At 41.6% G+C, this 15,819-nt stretch overlaps 1 protein-coding gene across 1 annotated transcript; it reads left to right on the top strand.

The window, feature by feature from the left end:
* Positions 1-963: 963 nt before the first annotated feature.
* psmc5 (proteasome 26S subunit, ATPase 5) lies at positions 964-7,928 on the top strand. The gene is made up of 12 exons (XM_063190436.1): positions 964-1,053; positions 1,744-1,815; positions 1,908-1,977; positions 2,177-2,274; positions 3,179-3,235; positions 4,050-4,280; positions 4,715-4,841; positions 5,093-5,283; positions 5,921-6,019; positions 6,284-6,394; positions 6,644-6,730; positions 7,735-7,928. Exons 1-12 carry the CDS (start codon positions 1,030-1,032, stop codon positions 7,786-7,788), a joined length of 1,221 nt encoding a protein of 406 aa, XP_063046506.1. The 5' UTR covers positions 964-1,029; the 3' UTR covers positions 7,789-7,928.
* The last annotated feature ends 7,891 nt before the right edge of the window (positions 7,929-15,819 follow it).

Raw genomic sequence — 15,819 nt, 5'->3', positions numbered from 1 at the left:
CTCAACTTTCAGTGAACGTAAGGTTAAGACAGAGACACACACACACACACACACACACACACACACACACACACACACACACACACACACACACACACACACACACACACACACACACACACGCATACGCACATAGACAAACGCATACGCACATAGACACACCACCTCCATGGCCCCGTATTGTTTTCAGTCAGTCCATCCTCAACGTGTGGAAACATAGGCCTACTGGATTATCTAGTCCAACCTGTATTTCTCTCTCTCTCTCTCTCTCTCTCTCTCTCTCTCTCTCTCTCTCTCTCTCTGTCTCTCTCTCTGTCTCTCTCTCTCTCTCTCTCTCTCTCTCTCTCTCTCTCTCTCTCTCTCTCTGTCTCTCTCTCTCTCTGTCTCTCTCTCTGTAGTTTAGCAAAACTGTATGATCTCCTCTCCCCCCCCCCCCCCCCCCCCCCCCCCCCCCCCCCCCCCCCCCCCCCCCCCCCCCCCTCACACACACACACACCCTCCTGCCAGGATAGGACAGACCTTACAGGCAAGCAACCCCTAGCAATAGAGACCTACAGACAAACAGCCTGTATGATAAAATGAACAAAAATAATTAAGAGGGGACAATTTTGAGCTTATAGGTTAAAGCTATAAACCCATGCGAAGAATAACACACACTCCTACTTGCCTTGTAGGCCCCTACCAATCAATAGAGGCAAATTAGGGTGATGGTCAATCACAAATCTGTTTTCAGAAGTTCGGTTATCAGAAGGTTCAGGCTGCATTGATAAACACAGGCCTACTGCCAATCCTTGGTTAAGTTTTGTTCTGTTGAATTTTCTATGAGAAAAACGTAATATACAAGGTTCAGCAGTGGGTGTCCAAATGCAGGCTTTTTTGAATAACAATTTTTAGGCCAACTGTATTTTCTGTTACTAACTCTTACCGCGAGGTGGTGCAAATTGCAGATAAGTCAAACTCATTTTTTTCTTACCCACGAAGAAGCACCGGAAAAAGTAATGTCTGTCAACGGAAGTGTACAATTTCAAAATGGCGCTGGACGGAATGGATCATGTAAGTCGTTTTTTGTTATTCTTTATTCATTTGTATTAAGTGATTCCGTCATTGTAATCGTCAGGTTTATGGTTTGGTTGTTTTTACTGAATGTTTAGACTACCGTATTTGGATCGAACGGATGAGTTTAAACGTAAATTTCTGATTTTGAAGGCTTGATCTCTCCTATGGTTTGCTGTCTCATTGTAGGCTAACATCGCTTGCTATTCACTGAAAATAAGTAGAGCTCTAGCACTGGTGCTAGTTGACAACGGGCTAATGGTATTTGGGCCGCTCGCAAATTTTGCCAAATCACCGTCTCAGTGTGCTGAACCATTTGGGTGAAATAAAGTTGGGCTTGTGTTAGGCATATACGAATCCTTGATCCAATGTTTATCTTTCGTTGGATTCATTGTTGGCAACCGAGGTTCATGTTTGCTTTGATATTTTGTTTAGCTGCTAGACATCATGACGGTAGTCTTACAGTTTGACAGTACAGTGACAACTTGTGTCACTCTCAATACTGAAACAGCTACTCACTCATCCGTTGTTTCTCATGTCTCAAAGTTTGTTGGCTTCTGTTTATAAGTGATGCAATGTACTCTCGTTACAACCCTTGAAGATACAGTGTACGTGAGAGGCTATCCTCAGAAATGCAGGCAGGTTTCCTATCGCAGCTCTTTGGTAATGTTCGTGTTTTTCAACCCACAGATGGACGTAGAAGATAGCAAAGGGGGCACCGGCCTCCGCCAATATTACCTGTCAAAAATAGAGGAGTTACAGGTGAGGACAAATCACAAACCGACACACAACGTTTGAGGTGGTGTTTTAAGTTGTGTATTCTGAATTTGTTTTACTGTAAAATCTCTCAACAGCTCACAGTGAACGACAAGAGTCAAAATCTTAGACGTTTACAGGCACAGAGGAATGAGCTCAATGCCAAAGGTAGGAAGGACTAAAATAACTAAATTTGTTAAGTCAGTATTTCATTACTTAAAAAGAAAAACAGATGTTCAATTGTTTGTGAATGTGAACCATGGAGATCAAGAGTGTGTTGTAATGTCATGTCACTATTTTGTTCTCTGAATGTGTGTGTGTGTGTGTGTGTCTGTGTGTGTGTCTGTGTTGACTTGTGCCACCTCAGTGCGCCTCCTTCGAGAGGAGCTTCAGCTTCTGCAGGAGCAGGGCTCCTATGTTGGGGAGGTGGTGAGAGCCATGGACAAGAAGAAGGTTCTGGTCAAGGTGAGCTCCTCAGTCTCCTGCCTGAAACACCTTAACTGTACTTGACAGCCTTTTGTTTGTGTCCATATCACTATCCCCCCTCCAGTCGTTTCCTCCGGCTTCTGTCCTTGTGCCTGTGTGTGTCACCTCACCCTGCTGTGGAGGAATCAAAGAGAGAATTGAAGGAATCAAGCACTACTTGCAGGCCCACTTTTATGGCACCTCACCTCTCTAACATCATCACCCTCTCCCTTTTTGCATTAAAATACCCTCAATGACTCCACGAGTGCGGAAGAAACGACAGAGGAGTGATATTGACACAGAGTTTTAAGAGTCTTGCTTAAGACAGTGCAGAGTGTGTAACTACAATATATGGTTAAGAAAATATGCTAGGTGTAATGTAACCGCTCCCAACTTCTTAAGCATGCTTTATTTTTCTTTGTCTCTGGGAGTGTGTGTATGGGCTTAAGTTTCTGATGTGCTGGATAAAATTCCACTTGTAATTATTTTACAACATTTTGTACTAGGGATGCACAATGTGAAAATTTTTCACCGATATTGATATTGCCGTTTTGAACGATATTAACCGATACCGATGTTTTTTGTTTTTTTAAAGAGAGATAACATTTAATGATACAATTAGATAAAAAAATAGAGACAAACTAGAAGATAAACAATGAAAGTCACCGTCAAGTCCAATCTTTTAGAACCGCAACATATTTTTAAAAAAAACATCGGCGTCAACATCGGCCCAGTTTTACCCATCTGACCGATGTCCGATGTGTTGAGAAATGTCAAATATGGGCCGATACCGATACATCTGGCCGATACATCGTGCATCCCTATTTTGTACGTTACTTTTCATTCATGCTATAGCCTAATTACTAGCTTATGACCATTACTAAGTTTTCTGTCTGTCTTTCAGGTTCATCCTGAGGGAAAGTTTGTGGTGGATGTTGACAAGAACATTGACATTAATGATGTAAGTACTAAGCATTGATGAGAACTAGATGTGTCAGTGGTAGGGCTGTCCTAAACGATTATTTTTCTCCGGATTAATCCATCAACTATTTTTTTTTTCGAATAGTTGATTAGTCAAACGATTAATTTTTCAAGTACTCTAGCACTTTATTGGGAAATTGGGAAAAAAAGAAAGAAACCGTTAAAATTAGGTCCCTGAGCTCACAATGAGCTTTAAATCATGATAGTAGCTTATTTACGCCAAGATACAACGTCCAATTCATACGTGCTGGGCAATTTTAGATTTTAATAAAGCATTAGTAAAGTAAGTAATAAAGCATTGAATTAAATGAAATGATTAGTCGACTACGAAAATTCCTGTCGACTAATTTTTATAGTCGATTAGTCACTATTAGTCGATTAATCGACCCAGCCCTAGTCAGTGGTGTCGATTTAGATTAGTATTGATGTTATGTGACCAGTGAAATAGTGTATCTCTGCTGGAATTACATTGCTGAGGACAAGAGGATCAACTGCAGTGTTTTAAAAATAAATGTTCATCATGAAGTTGTTAAGTGTCAGATTTAATCTTTGTGGCACTGATTGTACTTGGTTGAAGTACCTTTGAACAAGGCACCTAATGCCGCATTGCCCAAGGAATTATAACCCATACTCTGGAATAACTGCAAGTCTTGAAATGCAATATAAGAATAATACTAATTTAATCTAGTAGTTTCTATGCTCCATTTCATTTTCGGCATGGTTATAAAACAGTCTGTAGATTACATGTGTTTGTGTGCCGATCAGGTGTGTTAAATATGCTTTGCGTCCATCAGGTCACTCCCAACTGCCGCGTTGCCCTGAGAAACGACAGCTACACCCTCCACAAGATCCTACCCAACAAAGTGGACCCCTTGGTGTCCCTGATGATGGTGGAGAAGGTTCCTGACTCCACGTACGAGATGATTGGCGGCCTGGACAAGCAGATTAAGGAGATCAAGGAAGTGATCGAGCTGCCTGTGAAACACCCGGAGCTCTTTGAGGCCCTGGGTATCGCACAGCCAAAGGTGGGCTTTTTGGTCACACACATGGAGCTCATAAAGCCACATATCCCTTTCATTTGTACCAATTCTTATTGCTGAGCAACACTTTTCAATATGCTTCTTCAGGTTCATTGCACAATTTCAAGTCTCTTTAATTTATCCCTTTAATTATGTATAGCATCAAGTCAAACTGATCATTCAGCAGTATTTTACATTGTGCATTTTCCCCACTTCCCGAGTTAATAAATGTGATTCAAGATGAGTCTGACTTCAGTGTTTCAATAATATATACAGTATGCCATTTCTTTGCATCAGGAAGTTTTTAGGCTTCCTTTCTTTGAAACCACTCAATGCACACCTCATTGGATGTTTCCCCTCACGTATTGTGTACCATGAATTCCTTTTTGATTCAGTTTGAGAACTATAAGTATCTGTATGTGGGTGTTTTTTTATTTCAGGGTGTGCTGCTGTATGGTCCTCCTGGCACAGGGAAGACCCTGCTGGCCAGGGCTGTGGCTCACCACACAGACTGCACCTTCATCAGGGTGTCTGGCTCTGAGCTCGTCCAGAAGTTCATTGGGGAAGGTGAGCACTGAACTATTGACCTTACATTAACATTAAGTAGATTTGTGAGGTTGGATGCCTTGTTCAAGCGTACTTGTGTGCCAAGAGGGATGTTGAAAACGGCAACCTTCTAATTGCAATCTGTCTGTCCAGATGTTCGTCAGACCCATTAAACAGAGCTGAACAGCTGTGCATGCAGTCTTTCAAGATCTAAATATTTGATGTGACATGGTATAAATGTCATTGTGAATTGTTTTTGTGTGCTTGTGCAGGGGCACGTATGGTCCGTGAGCTCTTCGTCATGGCCAGAGAGCATGCTCCCTCCATCATCTTCATGGATGAGATTGACTCGATCGGCTCGTCTCGTCTGGAGGGCGGCTCTGGAGGAGACAGCGAGGTGCAGAGGACCATGCTGGAGCTCCTCAACCAGCTGGACGGCTTCGAGGCCACCAAGAACATCAAGGTTGGGATGACACTCTCTGACAAGGCCGACACTGTTCAGACTCGGTGTTCAAGTGCTCAAGCTCGACATTTTGTTTTGCTGAAATATAGTCATTGGGTTTTTCCTATTTTCAAACAGTGTCAATGGTTCAGGATTTTCTACGACCAGTAGACATAGGCATACAGACACATGTACTAAATCTCCCACACTTATTTTTGTACGGCCTAACAAAGGTCACACACATGGATATTTTTTCCCTTTTCATACATTTTTACATGTATCCAGTACCGGGATCCAGCACACCCTTACATAAAAGCTTACACATAATAACAGCATTGATTATTTTATTATGTGAATGATCATTATATGTCAATTAATAACAATAACAATAGGAGTCATTTCATACAAATAATATTGCTCAATTCAACCCTTTTGGCAAAGGAACATGGGTTTGGCCCTGGATCTCAAATGGTGCACTTGTGCTCTTCAGTGTTCATGTTTCAGTGCGTATGGCATGTTAGTTGCGCATTGAAACATAGTGACCAAAGTTCATAAGTGCGCCATTTGAGATGCAGCATTTGTCTTTCTTTTGTTGGTCACTGACTTGATTTGAGGCTTGAGCCATCCCCCTGATGTACTCATTCCCCCCCCCCCCCAGGTTATTATGGCAACCAATCGTATTGACATTCTGGATTCAGCATTGCTGAGGCCTGGCCGTATCGACAGGAAGATCGAGTTCCCCCCTCCCAATGAGGAGGTAAGACCAGTGACACTCTGATTCCACTCTGAATTCTGATTTGATGAGTGTAGTGTTTATTAGTCAAGTTTGCTTAAATGGTCAGATTCTTCTATAGAAATTGCATTACACAGATTATTTGATATTGTGTCACACCAGGACTGTAGACGTGTGCTTTAAACTAAATCTGGTTTATCCAGTACATACTGTACATAGTCACACACAAGAAGTAATATAGATGTGATTTTTGTGACGAAACCGTTGTTTTGTTCCCTGTCTCCCCAGGCTCGCTTAGACATCTTGAAGATCCACTCCCGTAAGATGAATCTGACCCGTGGCATCAACCTGCGCAAGATCGCCGAGCTCATGCCCGGAGCATCGGGGGCAGAGGTCAAGGTAAGACAGAACGTGTTGAGCGTTGCCTGGCTACCACCTCCCCAAGAACGATATGTATTGATGCATGAATAATTTTTTCATATGCGGCCATATGTTGCTTTAAAAATATCCTTGTCTTTATTTGGCATGAGATCAGACATTTGGGGTAGATGTTAGGATGGCAAGTTTAAGTTAAAGGGTAGTTTATGTTACCACATTCCAGGGTTAAGGTGTTGCTGATCTTGTCCCTTGTTGGTGTTGTCTGTGTAGGGGGTGTGTACGGAGGCTGGCATGTACGCACTAAGGGAACGGAGGGTCCACGTCACCCAGGAGGACTTCGAGATGGCTGTTGCTAAGGTGGGTCATGATACGTGATCATTGAGAGTAAATAGAATGGAGGCCAAAATTCTATTTCATTGTTGAAGCCAAGTTGGAGCCAAGGTTGGACCCAAAAAGACCAAAAAATGGCCAAATCCCATTCATTCCTATGAGAGACATAAAACCCTGTATCTCCCTTAAATGCCACTCCAGGGGGATCATTTTTCGCTCAACTAGTAGGTCCCCTTGCTCTCCAACTTACCAGGGTGGTGATTTTTTGTGGTGATGTTTTATTTTAGAGAGATATTAAAAGTTAAATTGACCAATGAGCATCAGAACATGGTTTTATTGACCGTTAGAAGTCTTGTTGTTGTCCAATCAGCACCTGCGTTTGGCGTTGCTAAGGTGGAATGTAAGTTGGAATGTTCCCAAATCTGGCTTCAAAGCGTTGAATGGCAAATAGCGTTGATTTGGCGTCCATTCTATTTACTGTCAATGTGCGTGATGCATGTCTCCATTACACCAGTGATGAGCAACCTGGATTCAGAAGCTAGAATCCAGTGGCACATGTTTCAAAATACCTGCTCTTACCTGTCCAATTCAACCAAGTGATTCATTGCACTAATTGGACAGGTAAAACCTGGTCTTTTGAAATATGTGGCACTGGATTATACGTGTCTGAATCAAGGTTGCCCATCACTGCACTACACTGTCAATCTTGGCCTGTTAATTTAACAGTCCAATTTAACATTCATGTTGGTCCTACTCAAGTGTCGCTTTAAGTTTTTGTTGTTTTTTTTGTACTTCCGCAGGACATATGTGCTTTTTGAGTATGAATATTGGCTTCATGATTTGTGTGTAACTGGTGCTAATGAACATGCAATTCAGGCCCAATAGTAGTTAATTATAAACATTTCATCTGACATTTTTGAACAAAAAAACTTGAGCAGAGAGCTTTTATAACAGAACTGATTGGTGTAGTTTGATCTACGTCTCTTTATTATTTGAATATTAAATACTATATTTGTCTTGTGCAATCACAGGTCATGCAGAAGGACAGCGAGAAGAACATGTCCATCAAGAAGCTCTGGAAGTAGTTGCTTCAAAGTCCACTTACTCTCAAACACCCGGCAGTGTCTCATCACATACATGTATATTTTTTTTCTTTTGTTTTCATGAGTTGAATTTATAATTGTTACCTAAATGCTAAATAAAATAAAACCCCTCTTGAGTATAATTGGCTACATTTTTATTAGTGCGGAGACTCTGGTGATGAATGGCTTATAACAAGTTAAGCTGTGTGTATGAGGCTTATAAAAAGCATAAAAGACATGTTGTTGAATAAGTAAGAAGCCGAACATGCTGGCTTTTCAACTTTGTTCTGACAACGTGGATATGTGAAAGGATGAGAAGACGCTCTGCAGTTTAAGATTCTGCCACACACAAGACACTTCGGTCAGAGACTAAAAATTGTGCTGATAATGAGACCACAACGTAGCCATCCTCAGTGCTGTTACTGTAAATGCAACTTAGGCCCAGTAGGATTTGCGCTGATGGCTGTGCAATCAGATGAAAGATTCTGCAAGGAACGAACACCTCGGTCAGAAATGTCTGCTAACTAGTAAGATGTGTGTTGAAAAACAAGACTATAACCAGACTGCCGTCAGCATTGTTAGATCTGTGTAAAGGCCTCATAGTGCTGACGGGACAATTTAGTTTAAGGTTTGACTGGGACGTCACGTTGCACAACCATAGAATTGAGCCAGATTATAACCTTAATAAGCCTAATGACCATCTGTTGTCCCTGGACAGGAATTGATGTTAAGTTTAAAACGGATAAATCGAAGTAATAGTGATATTAAAATATAATAATGATGGTACTAAGTACAAAAGCAAGAAAAACATGAAACAAAAACAATAACATGATATAAGTAAACTCAAATACTCAACCAAATCATAGACTACAATGTCTATAGCTCTACTGTGCCTTCTCTATTTATTTATTTTTTTAAATCTCTGATTCATGTAGGCTGTTGAGTGTGATTGTGATACAAAGCAGTTGTCACCAACAGTGTTGCTGTTAAAGTTCCTCTGTCTTTAATATTTAAGTTGTTGAAGTTCCTCTTTCTTAAACATTTTACCTCAATGGACTACACAGAGAGAGCCAGATAAACCGTTGCCCTATGCTACATAAAAAGGCATTCAAATAGACAAGGTAATTATATTTGTAATGATATAGACCAGAGCCAAATCCATGGTTGAAAAGTTTCTACGATGCCATGAAGCATGTCGATTAGCTGAAGAGGAAAGAGAAATAACTCAAAGTGATATATACAAACCCCAACTCCGGTGAAGTTGGGACGTTTGGTAAACAGTGAATAAAATCAAAATGCTATCATTTTCAAAACATTCAATCTATTCATTAGATGGAGAATAGTGAAAAGACAACATATTAAGTGTTAAAACCGAGAAAAAATATTGTTTTGGGGGACATATGTACTCATTTCTAATTTGATAAATCCAACACGTCTCAAATAAGCTGGGACGGGGATCAGTGAAATTTAGTAAACATCCAAATAAGATTTATTAATAACAACAAAGAAGAACATTTCAAAATGAATTGTACTGATGGACAATATAGGTGTCCAGGTATAAGATCATCACAGAGAGGCTGCGTCACTCAGAATTAAAGATGCAAAGGCAATAATTACCATAGTTATTACATACATTTTTGAATTCCCTTTGATTTACCACGATTGAGTGTATATAAGACAGATTTTTGTTACTAAAATCATTGTATAGGTTCATGACATCATGAAATATATATTGGCTGTAGTTTCACTCTAGCACTCCAGGAATAAGAGCTATTGAAAATTTACCATATTAAGAATGCTTAATGCGTGCAAATGATACAGGGGTGCAGGGGCGTAGCACCAAATTTGGGGCCCTAGGAACAACCTCTTCCATGGGCCCCCCTACACACACCCCAACCTAAACAACCCTAAATCCCCCCGCCCAACACCCCCCCCCCGTGCGCGCGCCTACCTCCTGATATCGTCATCCTTCTTGCCTTCCTCAAAATACCCCTCTATGCTTTCCTCTCCTTCACTTGAATCATTCTCATCTTCAATCATATGACATAATAGACATGCTAAATATATAAAATGTCTTAATCTTTCACATTACCAGTTATGAAAAGTAGGGATGATTCATATTCATAGGGATGACATTTAATCACTTCATCACTATGGTGTGAGGGGGAGGAGAGAGACTGACAAATCTCTTTTCACAATGCTTCCAGCCTACTGTTTCGTGCACTATGGACACACGAGACATTGATATGTTGAACTGTACTTTCTTCAATGTGCATCGCTGAACAGAAACACAGGCGCTCGCGCGCACATTCGTTCACTCGCACTGCCCCGCACGCACGTCACGTTTGCCCGTATCAGTGTTTGGGAGAGCAAGGAAAAGAGAGTCAGCTGTGCCGGTAGAAGCTGACTTCGAAATGTCGCTTAAAACCTGCGGTAAAGCAGAGTAGCCTAAATAGAACAAAAGTATCGCTGTTTGGATTTGATGTCGCTCAACCTTTGAAAGTCAGGGCACCCCGAACCTAGTAAGGCTATTAGCCTAGGCTATTCATTTCTTTGAAATCATTATTTATTAGGCTACTACATATACTTTCAGATTTAAATGGGCCAGTAACTATTTCACAGTAGCTTGTAATTTTCATGAGCACTCAATGCAGATAGGCTACCTGCTCAGCACGGAGGTAGGTAGGCTACTCTGCCTCTTTTCTTGCGCTATGCAAACAGGGTCATCTCTTGCGCTTTGCGCAGATTAGAATGGCGTCAGCAACATTCAAAAACGCAGACTGGTGCCCCGTCAAAATCTCGTCATATTTTACCACACTTCAGCTATAACGGGCGTTGTCAGATGGTCAGAGACATGGCCAAGTAACCAGAGCTTTGAGACCGCAAAATAAAAGCAGAATGAAGGTTCAAGACTGACAGCTGTTCGCACCGCCACCTTGACATTGGCAACTGATGAATATGACGTCGACTAATATCGACAGAATCAATCTGCAAATTCGATGACCAGGGCGGGCAGCTTTGCACCCGGTTGAGAAACCGCTTTTCTTCAAGACTATGATATTAGCTAAAATAGGCTCACCTTCTCTCAAGTTCACACCATTTGCACCTGCTGCGACAGGGGGCATCTTCACGTTCGTGACATTTTCTGAAATTGAGTGGGATTCATTTTACAAATAGCCTAGGCTTTGCTATAATTTGGATATTTGAACCAACATCGACCCATGTTGGTCTTTTGGGACACTTGTTATGAATATAGGCCTATCAAAGACAAATATGGGTTCACAATGATAGCCAACAAAATGAGATTATTTTTTTCATTTGACATCGGCTATCACAGAAGGCCACACGGAATGGGAATGGGATAGGCTAGTTAGGTATCCTACTTTGTAGGCTGTAATTTTGACATTTGGGCTCACCTTTCTTGCAAGAAATCAGCTGCAGTTGCTTTCCTTCATTTTGTTTCCCCTGTCTCTCTTGCCTTATATTCTTTTTGTGAAAGCCTGGTGTTTTAGAAGTCTTTCATTGCTAACCGGCTGCTGCGTTTAATGCCTAATAATAATGACGTGAGTGAGTGTTGATTCCGCATATTGTACAATCAAAAGTCCGCGAGAGGGCGGACTAAACCAATGCGTGATAATGGGGGTGTCTGATATAGAATATAGCCGATTTGCAGGCTAGTATATCCAATTCAACAGATGTATTTCCAGAGAACCTTGGAATTACATAAATTACCAACATGTATTGACATTATTTTTAAAATAATGTTTAAAAAAATGAAAGAAGAAAAATATTTTCCATGGGAGGGCCCCCGGTGGGCCCCCCAAGTGGTCTGGGCTCTAAGAATGAGTCAGGGTTTTCCCCCCCTGTTCCACGCCGCTGCAGGGGTGTAACATTCTCCTAAGCACCTGAGCTCACTTGAAATAGACCCAGAAGACATGGGAAACTGTCCTTTGCTTACAGAAGTCGGCAGAAGTTGTAGAAGTCCATTCTTTTTGACAATAATAGAGCATTGCACATCCTGTGTTACAGTGAAAATGGACCATCCTACTTGTGTTAGTGCTAACTTCAAAAGTCAGCCTCCATGATGGCATGAGGGTGCAGTAGTGCATGGGTTAAGATGTTCTCACTCATCTGTAGAGTTAAATACAGTGCTGAATGGTATAAATAGGTTTTAAACAGCATGAAAAGCCACTCATGCATTATATTTTGAAGGGAGATCTTCGATTACTGCCACATAGTAAGGTCAAATTGCATTCTCTACTATGTTTTAACAGTTTGGCTCCATCATAAGGACCAGCAGGTGATAAAATGGTGGGCTTTTGGTCAAGACCTGTCACACTGTAAGCACTACAGAAAGGAAAACATTGCAAAACATGACAAGGAATACACCCACCATTTAAGCTGGTGAAATCATGTCCAAGATAGGAATTAACACTGTTTTTTATATAAAATCATCTCATCGGTTAATGTATTTAACTGTTAAGTGTTGTCTTTTGTTTTGTTTTTAGTCTTCCTCGACATTTGCTGCCATTTATTGTCCCCGTCCCAACTCTTTTGAGACGTGTTGGATTTATCAAATTAGAAATGAGTACATATGTCCCCCAAAACAATATTTTTTCTCGGTTTTAACACTTAATATGTTGTCTTTTCACTATTCTCCATCTAATGAATAGATTAAATGTTTTGAAAATGATAGCATTTTGATTTTATTCACTGTTTACCAAACGTCCCAACTTCATCGGAGTTGGGGTTTGTAGTATATAGTATAGATATATATGTCAACTAAGTGGGAGGGCCTAGCAATGGCATGAGAAATTACATGTTGAGAGGGTACAGGCCCTCTTGTCAGAGGTTGTTTTGGGAGCGCTACTACATAAAAGCATCTCAAGGCAAGTTCTCGGATGGATCAATGGTCTATGTCATGGTGAGTTTGCAGACATTTGCATCAAGATTTACCCATTGATTGAATTGTTATATTTAGGTGTACTCTCTTTTAAGCATCTTGAAATAAATCTTCATCAACAACAATTAGATCTTTTTGGACAACTTATTGATACGACTGGACCTGATTGACAAGTCCGTACTCTGAGGGGGTCAAAGGTTACCGTTTTACTAAGAAATTCTATGAAATTAGCCCAACATGTATCCTGAATTCTATCAACTTTTGGCTCCATGATTTTCCTTGATTAGAATGAATACCCTTATGAAACCATTATTAGTCATACTAGTCTGGTACTACTAATAATTATTATATGGTTGGCGAAAATAATATGATGATATGTCAATAACTGCAGCAGGATATAACAAACCCTGCCATAGCTGCCCATTTACAATTGCAATTACTGTAAAAGGAGTATGTAAGAGGGAAATAATTGTATTGATTTATAAAGTAAATTGGACTCTTTTGGGCAGAATGATTATGACCTTTGGATGACCTAAATTGCTATTACAAAAGAAGATATCCAAAATAAGCAATATCCAGCCCCATGTACCTCTGCTCAATATAGGTCATTCATAACCTCAAATGTACAGTAGGCCTGTGTAGGCCTACTAGACACGGTGGGCTTTGGTGTTCGGTTAACGTTTTTTTTTTGTTTTTTTTTTAAAGCATTCTCTGTATGACCAGGAATTAGTTAGCTCGCTGCATGACATAAGGTTTACTGTAGGTATGTGGGTAACAAAGTCCAACAAGCTTTTCACATGGCAAACTCACTTCAGAGATAAGGAGCCCTTATCACTTGGAAGTAGGTTGAACAGAGATTGAAGGTGCACGCTCAGAAGCGGTAACGTCACAGTGTCTTCCCTGGCACCGACCTCTTTAAATTACCGGTAATGTAATATTATCAAACAACAGATTGAAACTCTGCATCTGGTGACATCCACTGGTCTCTGTTCAGACAAAGATGGATCGACACACTTCTCCTTGTGATAAAACTGTGCGAAAACAACTATAAAAGAAAAAGTAAACACTGGAAATTTCCTCAAAGAAAAGATCCAAGATCATGTTCACCATTGAAGAGTGGTATGAAGTCTTTGTCTCTGTTAATCTGTGTTAAACTACGATTCTTAGGATTTCAGATTTATTGCAGGCTGTTTGGGTGTATCTAAAATCTACAGTATTTTGATATCCTGCTAGAAGCATTTGCGTTGCCTTTGTTATAGCACATGTTGTCTGGGAGCCGTTAGATAACACCCTACTAGGCTACTTAGAATATAATCAATCAGGTTGGTTTAAAAAGTTGTTTCTTTTTAGTTGTCTAACTTCGTCTAATGACACATTTTTATGCTGTTCACCATATATGAACACAACTATATGGTACCTCGCTACCAACCTCTAACCACAATACATACAATTGGCCATACCTCGCTACCTGTACTCGCCCCCATTCTCTGACACACACACACACACACACACACACACACACACACACACACACACACACACACACACACACACACACACACACACACACACTCACACACTCACACACTTTTCCTTGCCCAGACTAACTCTCTCTCTCTCTCTCTCTCTCTCTCTCTCTCTCTCTCTCTCTCTCTCTCTCACACAAAGGATTATCGTAGCATTCTCCATAGGGTTGGTAGTTCTCAGATTCCTGTTCTTCTTGCGCCACCACTGCCGAATCAAGCTAAGATCCCCGTCTCCACCAGAAGATGATGAGAGTGGCGGTGTACTCCTGCTGTCATACCGCCCTATAGACATCTGGGGTGAACTACAGCAGGATGCATATCAACACATAGCAGAGCAGGTGGAGGCAGAAGATCACTGGGACCCACCATCTTATAGCTCTCTGCATCTAGATCTACCCCCGCCCTACCCAAAGGTGTGTCTGTGTCTGTGTCTGTGTCTGTGTGTGTGTCTGTGTCTGTGTGAACATGAATCAGAAAAAAGTGACGCCAGCTCTGAATTTTATGAATTTTCAAAAGGCCCGGCTGCAATGGACCTGAACACCTTCTTTGTTGCAAAAACACGAACACCTTACGAGGTGTTAATGGACAACAACTAGCCTGTCTGCTAAGACTGATGTGTTTTCACCTGTAGACCGAATGTTACATGTGGTGAATCTTCGGGTGACATTAATAAACTGAACTAATCAGTAGCATGTACTCTTACTTGCAATGTGTGACAGGGTTGTTGTCACAAGACTTCCAGCCATAGCATTTGAATGTACATAATTACTCTGTAATTTCAACCAACTTCTGGGCAGATGTCATCACACCTGCCTCCTTATTACCTGTCTAATTATAACCTCCAACCCCCACCGCCCAGAGGGGTTTGAGCCAGGTATTGCAATGACTCTGTCTGTCTGTCTGTCTGTCTGTCTGTCTGTCTGTCTGTCTGTCTGTCTGTCTGTCTGTCTGTCTGTCTGTCTGTCTGTCTGTGCCCCCTGCAATGTCTGCAGTTGTCTTCTGGTGGCGCCAAACACATAATCACATGCATGTAGTGTTGGGGGCATGGGGGTCTGGGAGCTGTAGGGGCAGGTTGCCATCTCTGATTGCTCCTGTAGGAAAAGAAACCTGTCATTGCATGGCAGTGTATGATGATTGGTTTATTTATCTATTTTACAGGAGTGTCTTCCTGCCAAGTCTCCTGTCCAGGATGGCGCTCCACCCCCTTCCTATGCAGAGATTTGTCTACCACAACTCCAACCACAACACCAGCTGCAGTCCCCACACCACAATCAAGTACAAGAACCTGAACACCACTCTCCTCTACACCACCAATTGGAACAGCTCCACCCAGGGCACCAGCTACAGATCCAACCATTTCAACCCCACCCATCCCAACCTCAACACCAGCTCCAGTCCCAAGACCAGCTACAACCACAAGGTCCGCAGCAGCCACAACGCAAAGTCCAGTCCCAAGACCAGCTACAACCACAAGGTCCGCAGCAGCCACAGTGCCAAGTCCAGTCCCAAGACCAGCTGCAACCACAAGGTCCGCAGCAGCCACACTGCCAAGTCCAGTCCCAAGACCAGCTGCAACCACAAGGTCCGCAGCAGCCACACTGCCAA

Source organism: Engraulis encrasicolus, chromosome 2, assembly GCF_034702125.1.
Source record: "Engraulis encrasicolus isolate BLACKSEA-1 chromosome 2, IST_EnEncr_1.0, whole genome shotgun sequence".
NCBI lineage: Eukaryota > Metazoa > Chordata > Actinopteri > Clupeiformes > Engraulidae > Engraulis > Engraulis encrasicolus.
The sequence above is the reverse complement of the archived record's forward strand: the minus strand, read 5'-3'. Positions and strand labels throughout refer to the sequence as shown.

Coding starts and splice junctions, on each gene's coding strand:
- psmc5 (XM_063190436.1), top strand. CDS start 1,030: ATGGCGCTGGACGGAATGGATCAT. Junction 2,275..3,178: donor AGAAGAAGGTTCTGGTCAAG/GTGAGCTCCTCA, acceptor TCTGTCTTTCAG/GTTCATCCTGAGGGAAAGTT. Junction 3,236..4,049: donor AGAACATTGACATTAATGAT/GTAAGTACTAAG, acceptor TGCGTCCATCAG/GTCACTCCCAACTGCCGCGT.